Below are 17,034 nucleotides of genomic sequence, written 5' to 3' on the forward strand. Positions count from 1 at the left end.
ACTTAAAAAGGGCAATATAACTTTTAATTTCCTTTCCAATGAGCCCTCCCACTATATTATATGACCACTGGGTCGATACGATCACCCCTGGGTAAAAAAAAACAACAAAAAAAACAAACAAACAAATAAACCCGCCTCCGTGATCTTTCTTCTGGCAAAAAATGCAAAAATCCACATTTTTGTAGACAAGAGCTTGAAACCTCTACAGTAACGTTCTCTGATACGCTGAATATGATGGTGGGATTTTCATTAAGGTTTTATAATTTTAAGGGGGCCTTTCCTACTTTTTCCGAAAATCAGCCAAATTTTCTCAGGCGCGTAACTCTTGATGGGTAGCTCTAAACTTGATGAAAGTTATATATTTGAAATCAGCATTGAAATCTGATTCTTTTGATATATCTATTGGCATCAAAAACACGTTTTCTAGAGTTTCGGTTACCATTGAGCCGGGTCGCTCCTTACTTACAGTTCGTTACCACGAACTGTTTGATATAGCGGTGGGTGACATTTAATGCACAAGTACCTTATATTTTTATCCTATTTTGTTTCATTTCATTATCATTAACCAAACTTCACTTCTCGCGTGTCTTCCAGCTAATAGAACAGTACCGTTTTTTTAAAGCTTAAAATAGGAAAAAACGGAATGAGGGGGCCAGAAAAATCTTGGGAACGGACCTGGATCTGCCCCTGTTTGGGGAGTGTTTATTACGGGACCCCTCAATTCGGTGGGAAAATTTGTTGCTTCTGTTCCAATCTGGTAGTCACAGAAAATAGTTTAGAAAAAATACTAGCGTACTAGGAAATGGATGATATAATATAATAGCAAATATAAATAATAGTGATGACAATTAGCTAAATATTTAAAATTCATTCGCTACTTATCTATTAGCCAGTACACACTCGAGAATTTTGAACAACAGGTATGGAGTTAAAACAACTGAGACGCTTGGGAGATAGTTAGGATATATATAATTTAGGCTATATAGCCTATTCGCACATTAGGGGCGGGATAGAATAATGGAGCTGTATACAAAATGTAACCTGACCTAACCAAAATACCAACTAAATATTTATTAAAGCTACGATGTAATTTTCCACTGAGCCGAAGCTAATTGTCTCCGTATCTCCGCATTTTCAGAACTAAAGCCAAAGAAAGAGAAACTAATAACTGAAAATTAAGAAAAAGTTTTTTGTCAAAATTTCAATAGGTAATAGACCTGTTATGTAGGCAAATTTCAGGACCCACTTGAGGGAGAAGGAGTGGAGATAAGTCTTCAAAATACCTTCCCAGGACATACTTTAGCCTGCAGACCCACCCCTGAAAGTTTCATTTTTCTAACCTAACCCCTTTCCAAGATTGCCAAAAGTAGCTAAAGTAGAATTTTACTGGTATGGTAAAATAAACCGGTTATTGTCTGATTTTATAGATCCAAATTCTCGACTGTGTACTGGCTAACAGACAAGTACCCTTCATTCTTATATTTCTCCCAATAGAGGCTCGAATTTTACATTTAGGGGAGTCAAAGCCATTCCACTACAGTACCTCATACTAATAACGCACATTTTTTGTTACATTCACTTTATAAGAATTTCTGATCACAAATTTAATTATTCCAAATTAACACTTGAGAAATTCTCTCAAATTTGACAGTCCTACTAAATTCCCAGAATAAAAGTATATCCATTCAGCTCAAAGTTAACACCAGGTATTTGAATACTCAACGAAGTTACGTTACTGATTCAACCACATATCAACATATCTATGAAACCGGTTAACACTTGAAGCAAACTAAAAATTATCCCATTTAAACCAAGTTCTCAATGCCAAGTACAAAATGCATGAATGAAACAGAGCAAGTCTGGAAAAAAAACACCAGAGCACCTCTCCGAAAATCAATGCAATATCGCCCATGCCCTGTGACAAAATAAGGCCTATTCATGACTACGAACACAAATTATGTAAAACTGAATAAAAGTTAGTCGTTGATACTTTAATGTGGGCGTAATAAGTATAGAACCTACTAGAGTCACTGACAATTTATCATTGCCAAGCCGAACTAGAAAAACTGAAACTACAGAAAAACTAAAAGTAGAAAGTGAAAGATTCGTATCTTGCGTGACACGTGCCACGTAGCAGAGGCGGATCCAGGGGACCTCCCTCCAAGGTTTTTCTAGCACCCTTGTCACATTGCCCCCACCTCCAAGATTTTGCTCTAGATCCGTCGTTGCCATGTAGTTTACTGGTACTTTCCCATTATATGGGCCTCTAAAAAGTCCAGTTTGGTTAATGCTAATGAAATAAAATAAAATAGGATGAATATATAATAGTTTAGAAACAAATTTGGGCTATATATTTGCACATTAGGGGGTGGGGGGGGGGGGGTAAGGCTAACCATATATTAAATACGTAACCTAACCTAACCTAGGTACCTCCCCCCCCCCTAAACCCCAAAAAGCCGCAGTTTAATATCGTATACGCAATGCAAACCACGCTATCCTTGCCTAGTCTGTAGCGGTTAACATGTCAAAAACGGGTTTTATCATTGCCTTCTCTACAGCGGTTAACCCTAGAGGCCCATATAATGGGAAAGTACCAGTTTACTTTATTTTTGGAAGTGGATAACGCCATGGTAGAAAAAGTCAAAAAGGAAAACCAAAAATTACCGCTTGGTCCTTTATCTCCAGCGTATCTTTTAACTTGGATTCAATGCAAAGCAAAAGTAAAAACAAATATATAAATTGACTTCATGACCTAGCCAGGTAACACTAGATGGTGTTATGTTTTTTTTTTCGAGACAACCTTGAGTTCAATCGCATCGATTTTACCTTACAGGTTACCCCGGAGGTTTGGAGAAGGGACAGCAAGAACTGAAATGTAACTAAACTTAATTGTGCAGAAGCCCTAGTAACAAAAGGGACAAGAAGGTAATTCCCACCAAGGTTCCGCGGCCTGTAAAAGCAGGGTGAGAGCTACGCACATTATTTAAATACTAAAAAGAAAGTCGAAACTGAAAAACCGGGGTGACATCTGGCCAAGAGTAAAAACCGCTCGCAAGCACTAAACAACCCCCAAATGCAACTGAAACTAATCCAACTGAACATTTTTCTTGAAAGTGTCAAACTTATCTTACGAACGGAGTGGGAAGGAACTAAAAAATTTGGGTTATGAAAGTCAAATTTTGGTACTTGCCTGTTATAGCGCCTATGTATATAGAAACTAAGTAGAACCGCTTTTCATTGAATTTGCGATCTGTATTGAATGTAATTTATAATATAATGAAATTATAATAATTTAGAAACAAATTTGAGCTATATATTCGCACATTAGGGGGGGGGGGGTAAAGTATAACGGGTATGCATGCGAAATGTGTTAGGTAAAATTATTCTGTATATTATGTAGTAAGAATTGTTTTCTAACTTCAAACTTTTCAAATACTTTACCTTCACCTCCTCCCCCCCCCGAATGTGCAAAAATATAGCCAAAATTATATATTTTCCACTTATTCGTCACTTGTCTTTGTCTTGTCTCACGCTAAGCTCTGAGCTGAAAGAAACTAACGAAGAAACCTGTTTGACTTAGCTCCTATACTAGACAAGTACCCAAATTTTTACTTTATTTTCATTCAAATTCGATTTACTCATTAGTAGTCTTAATTGTTTAGTCTCATAAAATGTTTGTCTTAGTTGTTTTATTAGAGATAACTATCATAAATGTAAATTAATTAAAAAAAACTTTTCCCACAAAATAAGTTTTTCAAAGAAAAGTAAAGAACTCGATTTAACAAAAAATGAGCAAAAATAAAATCAAATAATCTACCAAGCGTGTCTTAAACACTTTCCCAAAAAGGTTATCCATGTCATCGTTGTTGAAGCAGCTTTGTTGTGTAGAAATTTACTAGATAAAGATATTACAAGCCTGGTTTTTCTACCAGTTTTACAAGGGACTGTTATCTCACTTTCTAACTCGTTTTCTCTCAAAAGTGGACAGAAAACCTTTATCCAGATCAAAATTTGAGAACAAATCTCCATTGTAACTATGGATCAGGCATGCAAGCGTTTCTTTTTGGGGGGGGGGGGGAATGGGGCAATGATAAACACGAATTTTATTGATAATTTGATTAAGACCTACTCAGAAACTCGGGACCAATTTAAGGTTTCGGGGAACACGGACCCGGAGACCCTCCTCCATGTACGGCCGTGCTAAGGATGCTTAGTTTAATTTGTTTATATATATATATATATATATATATATATATATATATATATATATATATATATATATATATATATATATATATATATATATATATATGTTTTCTTTTTTATCACATTCCTTAACCAGCCTGCAATGTCCCTTAAAGATGTCTACAGCATGGCTGCAGACGGACTCTTCAGAGGACATGAGTGATGTCCTCAATGTCTCGCAGTCGAGATAAAGATGAATTAATCTGTGCTTTCTTTAGACCCAATCTTCACAGTTCATGGCTCAAATAGGTTGTATGATTTCTGTGAAGAGAGTATGTGAAGAGTCAATTTCAGGTTAAACACGCAATATACTACCTGAGATGGTTGTACCATATGAAAAACAATATCAAAAGCTGAGGGGTGGGGATCAAGGATTCTCATTAATGGCATGCCTTAAGGCATGGCGAGCAGGTCGCCAAGATCGCATTATATCAAAAACCTAACCTAACCAACTCTACATATTAAATATTTAATTAAAATATGCCTGTATAGTAGTTTATCTGCTTAACCAGTAGCAATATGATTAATAGGAAATACAGAATATATATATATATATATATATATATATATATATATATATATATATATATATATATATATATATATATATACATATATACATATATATATATATATATATATATATATATATATATATATATATATATATATATATATATATATATATATATATATATATATATATATATTTAACTGACGTTTTTAAGTGAGGTGGTTTCTCTTGCGTATTTGACATCATGATGTGGAGGTTAGGTTTCAAAGATGTTACTGCAAAACGAAGAGCTACATATATTTCAAGCGGAGAGCGGTACCGAGTTTTAATTACTGTCACATATAAAATATTTTCGTCACACAAAGACATAATTGAAATTTGTATGAAAGTTTTCATAGCTTTCTCACTCAGTAATGGGTAGTCATTTTTTAGAGATACCCAAAAATGAGCCTTTGATAAAGAGGACTTGGATTTTAGGCTTGTCATCACAAGAAAGACAAGTGAGGCTTTCTGTTTCCTTTTTGCTTTTTTGTCCTCTTCAATGTTATATACAAATCGATCTATTATCTACATATTTACATGTCTGGGATCTTCTTCCCTTGGGTAATACAAATCAAAATATTATATCAGTGACTGAAAGTGCTGTTGAATACTCATGGATACCCCTTGACAGTTGAGATCCTTCTCTCCCATGCATTCATCAACATTTGTAGGTCTCCATCTGCCAACCGCGTGGATCACAGTGATGATTTCTGTCGAAAAGCATCTATCTTTCCTCATAATGTAAACAGGTCCTTAAGTTGTCCTTGCAAAGATATGTTTAGTCGTTCATTTAATAGAGAAAAAAATATCTGCCATGTATGCAAGCATCGCTACCCACTCACCATCGGACAAGTCCTTGAAATTTCTGATTATTTTTCTACTAAAAAAAAAATCTACGCAAAGACAAATAGTCGGCTCAATATTTTGCCCCTCCATAGCCATCTTACCTCAGTATGATGAAAAAGGTGAGTATACTATGAACCTATTTCTTTGCAGAGCATTTCAAACATCTGAGAGTTCAGAGCTTTATGTCTAATTTCATCCGCAATTTATTTCATCCAATTTATTTCATCATTTATTTATTTCATCCAAATCCATAATTGTTTCTGGGGGCATTTTTTTTACCACAAGCTGCTCACAATGTATGATGCAATGGGTAGACAAAATGCCTGGGTGACTAACAACTCCTGAGCAATGTTCAGTCATTTTTGCAGCACCGTCTGTACAAATGCCAATGCATTTTTTCCATTTTCAACAGTGAAAATTTGGTGGTTGAGCTTAGAAGTAGCGCGAGAGCAGGATTCCCATTGCAGTTTCTTGGAACTGCCGTCTGGAATTTTCTTGCCAGTGAGCATTTGGGCGGCTGAACATCTTTTGGAGTTTAAGAGAAAGGTAAAGGAATATTTATTAAAAAATGATTAATAAATATGTGAATTTGATTTAATTTATTATTATTAATATTATTTATTTATTTTTAATGAGGAAGGGGTGGTTGGGGTTGCAGGGAGTAACGGGTGGATGGGAAGGTAGGGAGGATTGGGTAGATGGGGTGGTAGGGTAAATGGAGATGGTAGGGAGGAACGGGTGGATTGGGGGTCCAGGGGTAGGGAGGTAGAAGTTAATTTGGAATTGATAATGTGAAGGAGTTTGTTTGTTGTTTTCCCCCATTTTTTAGTTTATTTAGTTATTGTTTGTTCGTGTGTTTTTTAAATGGCTAGCCGTTTTACTGCACGTCAGTAAAAACTTAGGTTTTTTCATTAATGCAGTAGTTGTAAATTGTGAAGAGTTATTATCGTGTTTATTAATAAAGTAAAGTAAAAAAAAGTGCTTCAGGAAATAACTATCAAGTGCTTTAAAAACATCGAAGCTGGTTGTTCTGATCTCCAATTTCAGCGAGCAAAGAAGTTCTTCTTGTAATTCCCATTGAAAATCAACTCTTACAACACAAGGGGCAAGTGCTTTGTTACTGACGTCTATAGATTCATCAAGTTGAATTGAATAAAATGATGCATTTCTTACCATTTTCATAACTTGATTTTTAAAAATCTTCAGCGATTTCTTCAATTCTGCTCCTAAAAGTGTAAGCAGAAATTGGGAATTAATTTCAGTCTTTGGATAGCCTGTTTTCCCAAAACAGCTTCACAGGCTTGAAACATGCAAGGTTTGATCAAGTCTTCTCCTATCGTATATGGTTTATCATTCTGTACAATTTTGAGTGCTATCAAGTAGGAAGCCATTAATGAAGGCTAATCTGCAACAGGGGCTAATATGCAAATCTGGGTGTTTTGATTGCAAGTGAATTCTAAGTTTTGACGTTTTCAGGACAGCATTAGATAAACTTGCATGATAAATAACACAAAAAGGTCTTGGGTACAGTTCATTCAGTTCATTTCATTCCAGTTCTAGTTCATTCAGAGGTCTTGGGTTCTTCAATAAATCGAAGTTTCAGGTAGACTGAATCCTATTTTCTTGACATTTTGTTTTTTTTTCTTTTCGCCTCCTTTTTGAATGTTCTTTGTAATGTTGTCTGACAAGACTATGGATGCTCTGGTAAGTCAAATTCACTGGTCAGCTCACAATTGTTACTATTTTCATCACTTATTTTATCTTCACTTTTTCCAAAGAAGTGCAAAATGTTCACTTGGCTTTTCTAACTCATAGAAAAGGGTCCTAGCATTTTCTCACTCAATAATTTCAGGAAAGTCCATTAACTTAATAATTGTGAAAGTGATAGCTGTGTAGGTTACCTGTTTCAACTTTGAGAACACTTGCTCACATAAGTATTAGTTTACTTTCAAGGAGCTTATGCTGAGCCGCAAAAAATCAGGAACGTATAAGTTGCCTTTGGAACGAAACTAAATTAATGTTGGAGACTGGATAGAAAAATGAAACAGAATGAAACTTTTTCGGAGAAATAGAAAGCCAAACAGAAATACATACTGTCATAGATGTATGTAGATTCAAGAATGTACAGCGGCAGAAATCGTTTAATGTGTCAACAAAACCCCCATCTCAATTCTTTTTTTAGCCTTTTTCAGTTGCAATAAAGCTATATACTAATAAATGTAACTTTTAAATTTTAAATATATGATAAGTTTCCTTCTTTTTTTTCTTTTTTTATGTTAATGGAATATTAAACATTGAAAAACAATATATGATATCTTGTTTATTTGGTTTTGCCGTGTTCAAACCTCTCTCTTATTGTTCATTGTGTTTCTTTTTTTTCTTCTCATTGTTGTAAATAATTTCTGAGACCACACTGGCTAATCATGATAAACAAAAAATCGCGAAGAAAGGAAGAAAACGAGGACAATTAACAGCCAGTGAATTGTCCTCACTGGCTGTTAATTGTCCTCGTTTTCTTCCTTTCTTCGCGATTTTTGGTTTATCTTCTCATTGTTTCTTTGTGTTCTTTGTCACTGCTGAGGAAGGCCCATGGTGCTATGGTCAGAAAATTCCTTTTTTTTCGATTTTCTTCGTCATTGATTTTGGAAATAAACGTTTTGGTATTGTAATCTTTTTATTTTATTTTGCCTTCTCCTGAATTTAATTCCTGCTTACGGACTTTATCTTTGCTGCTTAGTTCAGCTAAACTGATAATCTGTTTGAAGGATAGGGGCTATTGCATAACCCCATACCAATAAACACCCCTGCCCTGAGGCGCCGCTACAAGTACTGTTACAGCCGTACAAAAGGATGATCAGGTTAATGAGGTCGTTGCCTCGGATTCCATAATATATGCAAAATGAATTTATGCATGAATATAGTCCATAATGTCCTGCCGCCTGTCTGTAATCAAAAGACATTAACTCCAACTAATGCTTATATTACCTCCAACTAATGCTGCATTAGCAGCTAGGAAGAAAGCATGGGGTTTCTAACTTATAGTAAATAAATCTACCGGGTCAAATATTTTTTTAACCCTAAGCAATGAGCCATTTTGGAGCAAAAAACTGGCTTTACACAGCTTAAATTTAGAAGGGTGTGGATTATTAATCTATAATTGACAGTAATTATCGTGAAAAGCTTATTAAATTTATACTTTAGGTTAGGGATTGGCTCTCTATTAAGCCTTTAAAAACAACGAAGATTTTTAAATCAACATTTTTGTTTTTCAAGCAAACTCTTTGTTTCGCTGTGTAATATCTTTGTGGATTTCTCTGGTAATTTTTTCTATGAAATTACCGATCGCTAACGGTACCAATCGATACTCACATGTGGTGTATCGATACTCAGGGGGTGTATCGAACATGCTAACTAGAAACCTGTTTTTGTTCGGAACGTCTAGCTCTTTTCTTAAAGCTTTTTTATGCGACTTTCGAATGTGAGTTTTCGGTGCTACTTCGTGTGATTTCGGTGCGCTTTCGATTCTCAGATGGATGTACTGAAGAAAACGAGCCTTTAATTCCTTTACTTTAAATTTATTTATATTATTTGAAAATCCTTTATGGGGGAGGGGTAACATTTTCCTTTGAGGATGGCTCAGTATTGAAAAATGGTTCATCTTTGGACAAATTGTATTCCAAGGGGAAGGACTTTCTTCCAATCTTTGGAGGACCACTCCCCCCCCCCTCCGTGAAAGTACGGTAACAATACACACCTACTCACAGGAAAAGGGGGGGGCAGTTACTTTTGTGCTCTCAATTCTCTCTTCAGTGCACTGAATAAGGCACGGATTTATCTCCTTGACTTAAAATCGACCTTATAGTATTTTAAAATGCTCCTAGTGAGGCATCTTTTTATTGGAAGTTTTTTTTACGAATAACGATGAAAAAAAGTACATTTTCGGCCATATTTTTATAGGACAGGGGCCTTTTCACTAATCTCAGTAGGACTCCTTTGTAAAAGTACGGTTATGTGCACGCCTCCGAATTTGGGGCGGAGTAGGGGGCTTGGAGATTTAGTTTTGTACTTGTTATCCTTGCTTCGGTGTCTTCCTTTTGTTTCATCCTTTTCTGAGGCGCAATATATGATGCAACCAGGGCCATATTCAGGATTTTTCTTCGAGGAGGGGAACATCAAAAAACTAAAAAAAAACGCGTTACAAATTTGTTTATATGCATTTTAGTTACGTTTTTACAAATCGGACAAAGATTTGAGTGGGGGTGGTTCTAATCTTCTTATCTCCCCCCCCCTGGATGCGGTTTTGGATGCAGCCTAGTAACTTTCAACAGCAGTAAGCTTCAAATTTCATCATTCAGCTTCAGACTTCAGCACTAACTTTAAACAGCAGTCGCTCATGATCTGTTTTCAACTGGGAATATGTTTTGATTTGGGACAGTGGCGATCCCCGAGTCTCTTGTGTTGAAAACCCACCGAAAATTTTTCCGTAAAGTTTGTATTGACGTATGCAGCTCTTTCTGAAAACTTTAATAAACTTTTTTTTAAAAACAAATCTGTTTAAATTCTGATATGGCTCAACTATGATTAATTAGTGATTCAGTTTTCTATAATTGCGTTCAGTCCCTCCTTCTATATGCCCAAGGGAAGCTACTACACTGATACTTTGGTGGTCGCATTCCTTGATTCATCACAAATTACGTATTATTCAGTTTTAAATGGACATTAGCTATGCCTTTTAAGTGCCTGTCTTAAGTCTCAATGCATCAAACATCTGTCATGCATCTAGGCCTGTGTGAAATTCGGATCTTACTAAAATTTAATTTAGACGCCTCTTTAAGATTGTGTTATGCTTGTTTGTAGATTATTTTGTCGTCTACATCAGCGGTTGCCAACCTGTGGTCCATGGACCACTGGTGGTCCGTGAAAATATTTAGGTGGTCCATGAAGAAATGGGACCATTATCAATCAAATGTCTCTTTCTGAAGGGCAAAAGTTTTAAAATGGCCCAAAGCTCGTAAAAATGAACAAAATTTTTTACAGTAATATTAAGAAGAAAACTTTTTTTTAACAATTTTTAGCTCAGTTTTATATTTTTTAACTGAGAGTTATTTTGGGCATAAAAGACACGTAATAAGTTATAGAACCTTGTTAAATCTCTAGATTATATGGGCGAGACACCACTCCACCTCCAGTTTACGCACTTATATCAAAACCTAAAGTTACGTCTTTTTCTATTAACTCCATAAAAATTAAACTTGGATAGGAAATTACATTTATAATAAAATATATTTAAAATAAAATTAGAAGTAGGCCTACACCATTTGAAAAAAATACATATAGCAAATTTCATGTAATATGGATTGAATAACTTTTTCTTTTTTTACATAACACATGAAAATTGCACCCCAATAAGATAAATACAAAACAAAATCCTAAAGAGAAACCTTTTTTTCTAAATGAGGCAAATCGCATAAAATGTGCTCTTCGGCGAAGAGTCCGCGCGTATCTCCCTGTGTGCGCTAAAAACTTTTGCATCTTTTTCCTGGCCTAAAATTCCATACAAAAAATTACCACAGAAATCCACAAAGATATTGCACAGAGAAACAGAGAGTTTGCCTGAAAATAAAATGTTGACTGAAAGATGTTGATTTAAAGATTTTCGTTGTGTTTAAAGGCTTAATATTTCACCTAAGAGAGTCGATCAAGTTTTTTTAAAGGCATGGTTAATGAGCTCGTACCATACGCAAACCCATGACAATTTTTCTGTTTAGTAATTTTAAATATCTCAAATATAATTTAAAACACGCAGCGAGTGACTATTAAATTCGTTTCATACAAAATGTTCAATTCACAGAATTCAATAAAAAGTAACATTTGTTTCTCATCAAACCCCATTTTCTACCAAAACAGAATCCAGAAACTCAATTACAAAATCACGGTTTTTATCCTCACTCCTTTACTGCATATTCCTCCTTAGAACGAGTCAAATCAGAAATCATAAGGAGGGCCCATTCTAGGAGGATCGCCTGAAAATACTTCTTCCGAAAAATTAAAAAATGGCATATGTATGTATTTCTTCATGTTTAATTTTTAATAAAATACGAAATAATGTTTGGTATGTAGAGGGGACCAAAAGCAAGCTAATAATTGTTTCATGTTTTAAATTGAATGACATCATGATTTCAAAGCGTTATCTTTGTCAATATTTTTATCCACACTTCGCCAAACATTCCGTTCCACAAGATGGAGCACATCACATCAAGGCCTTATCCAGAGGGGGGAGGTTAGGGGTTTTAGCCCCATCCCCCCAAAATGTTTGTCCGACTCGCAAACACGTAACAAAAATGAATATAAACAAATTTTTGATGCGTTTTTTAAAGTTTTTCTATAAACACCCTAACCCCTTGAAAAATCCTTTTGTACCCCCCCCCCCCCCATTATGGATTATAATCCATAATTGCTAAAGTTATATGATCCACAGGCATTGATTCATCAAGTACAAAAAATTAAGAGAAAAAACAAAACAAAACTAAAGACAGAAAAACAATAACAAAACTTTAAATAATAAAAAAATGCAAATATTTCGACTTAAGCCCGGGAGCCTTTTTCAATGGAAAAAAAGTTAAAGAAAAAAACGATTTTTCAAAAATAAAATCATCTGATGAAAACAACAACTAACACAGATGAAAAAAGGAACAAACAAGAAAAACAAACAAATAAATAAAATTCTCATTTTAAACAATTCCAGAACCGCAAATACTTTAATTGTCTGACTAATCCTTGATCTTAATGTTTAGTCATACATTTACAATATTTGCAGTTCTGGCAGTGTTTAAAATGCGAGTTGTATTTATCTGTTTGTTTTTTTCGTGTCAGTTCTTTTATCTCCTCTTTTTTAGTTGTTGTTTTCTTTAGGTGATTTTATTTTAGAAAAATTGTTTCTCTTTCCTTAATCGTTTTTCTGTTGAAAAAGGCTGCTGGACGTAGAGTCGAAATGTTCAGATTTTTTTTATTATTTAAAGTTTTGTTGTTGTTTTTTATTTTTTGTTTTGTTCCAGTGCTTTATTTAAATTAATCCCATTTTTCTCTCTTAATTTTTTTCAAATGGAAAAACAGTGTGGTCTAGGAAATTATTTATTGATTCATCAAGATCCAATTAAATAAATAATGAGTAAATCTTTCAAAAATTGCTACGTTTACGTTAAGCCGTTAGGTGTTTTCGTCTTATTAAAGGTTGCATTTTGCCATGCGTCACTCTTGTTTTAACTCATGTACCCGTAAATTGAATCTACTCTGACAAAAGCAAGAGCCGGAAAACACATGGGAAATATATAATTTGGACTACATATTTGTATATTAGGGGTGAATTATAGTGGAGCTGTAGTCAAAATATGTAAACTACATTTATTCTGCATGTTATGAAGTAAAAATTTTTGTTTTTAACCCTTTTCCGAAGCCAAAAATAAGAAGAAAACGTATCATCCTTAAGGGTTTAAAATTGAATTTCCGAGTTAAACGATTATTATATTTGAAAAGAGCATAAAAAAGGCAGAGTGATATCAGGACCGGATTTAAAGCTTTGACGCTTCTAGGCCCAAGTGTTTTTGCTGCTCCGTTTTTGCGAGATTTTCAGGGAAATCCCAGAATATTCGGGGATAGTGGTAGCACTGAACAGAACGCAACTAATGAGCCAAAAGTAATGAAAGAGAATAGAGAGATTGTACCGAACTTTTAGCTGCTATTCTTGGGAGACATCTGACAGTTTATAAGTGGCCACGAAATTCCTGTATTTTTTTAAAATCACTTTTCTGTGAATAGGCAGCGCGGCAGCAGAGTCCACCTGACACTTTGACGATAAATCACATCAGTCCAGGTTTGTTAAGAAAAAAAATGATTTAGTGATAATTTACTGCCCCCTCCCTGGCATTGTGCGCCCCTAGGCCCCGAGCCTGTTGGCGAATCTGGGCCTAAGTGGTATTTTCACTGAATTCATAGCCCAGTACTGGAAATGTCTCCGTATTTACCAACACCGCACTAGAATCAGTGATGTCATTCCATTTTAAACTAGAAGGAGGAGGTAACTCTCTGGGCCCCCTACAGTACCCTGCTCGCCAAGTTGTTTACAGAGCAATTTCTCTACAGCGGCTAGCATAGAAATGAATACACATAAAACTGATGTTTGGAAGTAATTCACAGTTTTGTTGCAACACTGGGAATTGATGAGGTTTCACTTTCCCAAAAATATCAACTATACCAACTAGATCCAACGATCTTACAAGAGGCTTTTCAATAAAACTAACACCAGATCACTGAGCCTTCCATCCCCCATTGTCGATCTAAGATAGGGTCTAGTTAATGAATCCCTTTACAAGATCTGTCTGTGAGTTCAACAGGACTAACTCACTGCAGGCTTCCTTATAACGCCCTTCTAGAATGGATAATCACCTAGTATCAAGAAAACACGGTAAATCTGTATCTAGTGCAGAGATTGACTCCAACAGTAGAAAAACATGGAGCGGTTTTCAAACGTAAAGCACAATCCGTCTATCACAAGAAGAAAAGAATATTGCTAAGTATCTTTAAATTATTATTTCACTCCAGCAATATGACTATCAAATCTAATTCCTGACTATCAAAAACTAAGTCAATAGCCCAATCAAATGAAACATTTTTTTTTTAACAAACAAGTTTCCATAATTAACTTTAATTTTCGTTTTGTTGCATTATTAGTAACTACACCACGGCAATCTAACACCACGGCAAATTTAATAAAATTAACTAAGTTAATATTATTGTTATATTAATATTATTGTTAATATTAATTGTTATATTATTGTAATTGTTATAGTCAATATTATTGTGATATTATTGTAATTGTTATAGTCAATATTATTGTTATATTAACTAAGTTAATATAACAAACTTAATATAATTAATTTTGCCAATTAGTTTCCTTTTAAGTAATACATCGTTTATTGCAAAAAACAAAATCTTTGTGGTAAGGACAAGGGAGATCATTATAAAATAGGTAATTAAATATCAAAGGTTGTAATGGTCCAAAATTAAATGGAACCCCTACATACTCATGAAATTTCCTTTTTTTCTCAGTCGATTTTTTTTTCTTTGCTTGAACTCTAGGTAATTTGTTACAATGTTTATTCTTTTATACCTCCTTTAAGCATTGATACACTTCATAATTTTAATCCATGTTTCAAAAGGCACAAACAAAGTATATATGGTTTACAAATAAACGTTCAAATGGAGATAATTCCATTTATTAGAGAACAACAATCGTCATGTCTTTCTTCTGATGACTATCGCTGTATATGTGGTCGAAATATCCAGAATTTTGTATCTGTTTTCACTGTCTAATAAATGGACTTACCCCCATTTGAACGTTATTTGTTCGTCATAGAAAAACAGTGTGTTCTTGGGGAAAAAAACCAATTTAAGGTATTGCATCGAAAATACATATGGTTTCCGATGTAAAAGAAAAAAAGGTTTTCTACACTCCTCTGTGAGAGAGAACAGAGAAAATGTCTTTTCCTTAAAATGTAGTTTTATTCACTTTACAACCTAAGCTTGTAGAGCATATTATTGGCCCCCAAGCCATGGTGAGGGACCAAAATACCTAAAATGGTATTTTTATACGAGTTTTTCTTGGAAATGGTTCTTCTGATAAAAAATTAGGGGATGGGTCATTCTTTATAGAGTCATGAACATGTAGAGCAATCAGATTGAACCATTTTCAGGCAGTTGAAATGCCTAAGCCATTTAATATTCGTCGAGCATAATCAAACCCCAAACTTTGCAATCTTATTTTTGAAACTTCTTTGTGTATTACTAAATTTTTCGGCGACAACAAGCATATTTCTTACATAAAATACGGACCACAGACGCCATCTAGATTTATTAGTTCCCCTTTTAAGAAGACGGCACCGAATTTAATTTTCCCATTAGCAGAACTGGTATGAGAAACAAAATTTCTGTGGTAGCATAGTGGGTTTGGCCTTGGCCTTAGCTGAATGGGGCAGGGGACCATAACACAGCAGCAGGGGACCACAACAACTACGTCGTTGAAAAAGCAGGATATGAGTAATCTCTATATAAGGGAATGACTACAGACCATTGGCTTACATCGAAAAAATGATCAAAAAGCTTGAAAAAGAACAAGATATATTTAGGACATTTCTAAAACTATACACTATTTCCGAGTCATAATTGTTCGAGTTGAGTGGTTAGCGTGCTGAACCTTCAATCCAATGTCCTTCAGAACACGGGTTCAAGTCCTGGTATTCCTGATTATTGGGGTTGAGGCACAACTCAGTGGCGTGACTCTGTAAGCTCAGCCAGATTCGACCCAACTCTAAACGAGTTCCTAGAGAAATCTGGGACAGATAAACAGGAAGGGTGTACGAAAGCATAGGATGGCTTGCCCACAACCCGCCATTACAATTCCTGGCTGAAGGGTCTTGAAACGGAGATCAGCGCCATTGGTTTGGACTTTAAAGTCTAGTATGTAGTACGTCCTTTACCTTTTTACTAAACATGTCTTTTTGTACTAAACATGGAAAAATGATTAAAAACTAGTGAATATTATTCTAATAGTGAGAACCTTGAGTTTACTTTCACAACCCTTGATTAAAAACTAGTGAATATTATTCTAATGGTGAGAACCTTGAGTTTACTTTCACAACCCTTGATTAAAAACTAGTGAATATTATTCTAATGGTGAGAACCTTGAGTTTACTTTCACAACCCTTGATTAAAAACTAGTGAATATTATTCTAATGGTGAGAACCTTGAGTTTACTTTCACAACCCTTTTCCAATGGACATACACATGCATTTTGGCTTCCATTTCAGGAAACTTTTTCAACAGGACATTAAGCAGGCAAAAAAAACATATTACGAATACACAACCAACACAAACAAGAAATAAAAGAGGAAAAAGATCGAGAAATGAAAGAGATTCAAATCAACTTGTACCAGTAATGACATAAGTGCTAGATTTCACAGCAACATCCTCTGGGGGATGGCCTCAGCCCTTTCCCGCTTAACCCTATTTTTGGGGGTATTTTTTGTTTAAATGATCAAAAAGAATTATTCTTTCCTTCCCCTCTCCCCGAAAAGAAGTTCTCCGTACGTGCCTGCTTCAAATTCTCATTAATCTGAATTTGGGTCCCTCAAGATACGTTTCCCTTGCTTAGTATGAAGATGTAAGCATGTCGACAAAAGAAATATAGCCCTTATACAGAACTTAATCCGATCTTTCTGGGTATTAATTTAAAAACTTTTTCCACAAAATACGTTTTCCAAAGAAAAGTAAAAAACTCCATTAAACCAAAACTGAGCAAAAATAGAATCAAACAATCTACCAAGCGTAAAACT

At 34.9% G+C, this 17,034-nt stretch overlaps 1 protein-coding gene across 8 annotated transcripts in view; it reads right to left on the minus strand.

Annotated features, from left to right (window-relative positions):
* The window catches only part of LOC148946542 (uncharacterized), a 217,096-nt gene that overhangs the window by 166,660 nt on the left and 33,402 nt on the right, over nt 1-17,034 (minus strand). For 2 of the 8 annotated variants that reach the window (XM_089097430.1, XM_089097429.1), the window contains exon 1: nt 1,544-1,813. The exons of 1 other annotated variant lie outside the window; for it this stretch is intronic. Coding sequence is in view for 1 of the 7 variants with exons in the window: in XM_089097432.1 (XP_088953558.1) it covers nt 9,714-9,789 (76 nt within the window). In the remaining 6 variants the exon portion in view is untranslated. Of the gene's footprint in view, nt 1-1,543; nt 1,814-9,713; nt 9,828-17,034 lie in introns of those variants that run through there. 5 more of the 8 variants (XM_089097428.1, XM_089097426.1, XM_089097432.1 and 2 more) reach the window with 4 other exon arrangements.

Source organism: Artemia sp. Qi Xiang Cuo, chromosome 11 (assembly GCF_049724085.1).
Source record: "Artemia sp. Qi Xiang Cuo chromosome 11, ASM4972408v1, whole genome shotgun sequence".
In the NCBI taxonomy this organism is placed as follows: Eukaryota; Metazoa; Arthropoda; class Branchiopoda; order Anostraca; family Artemiidae; genus Artemia; species Artemia sp. Qi Xiang Cuo.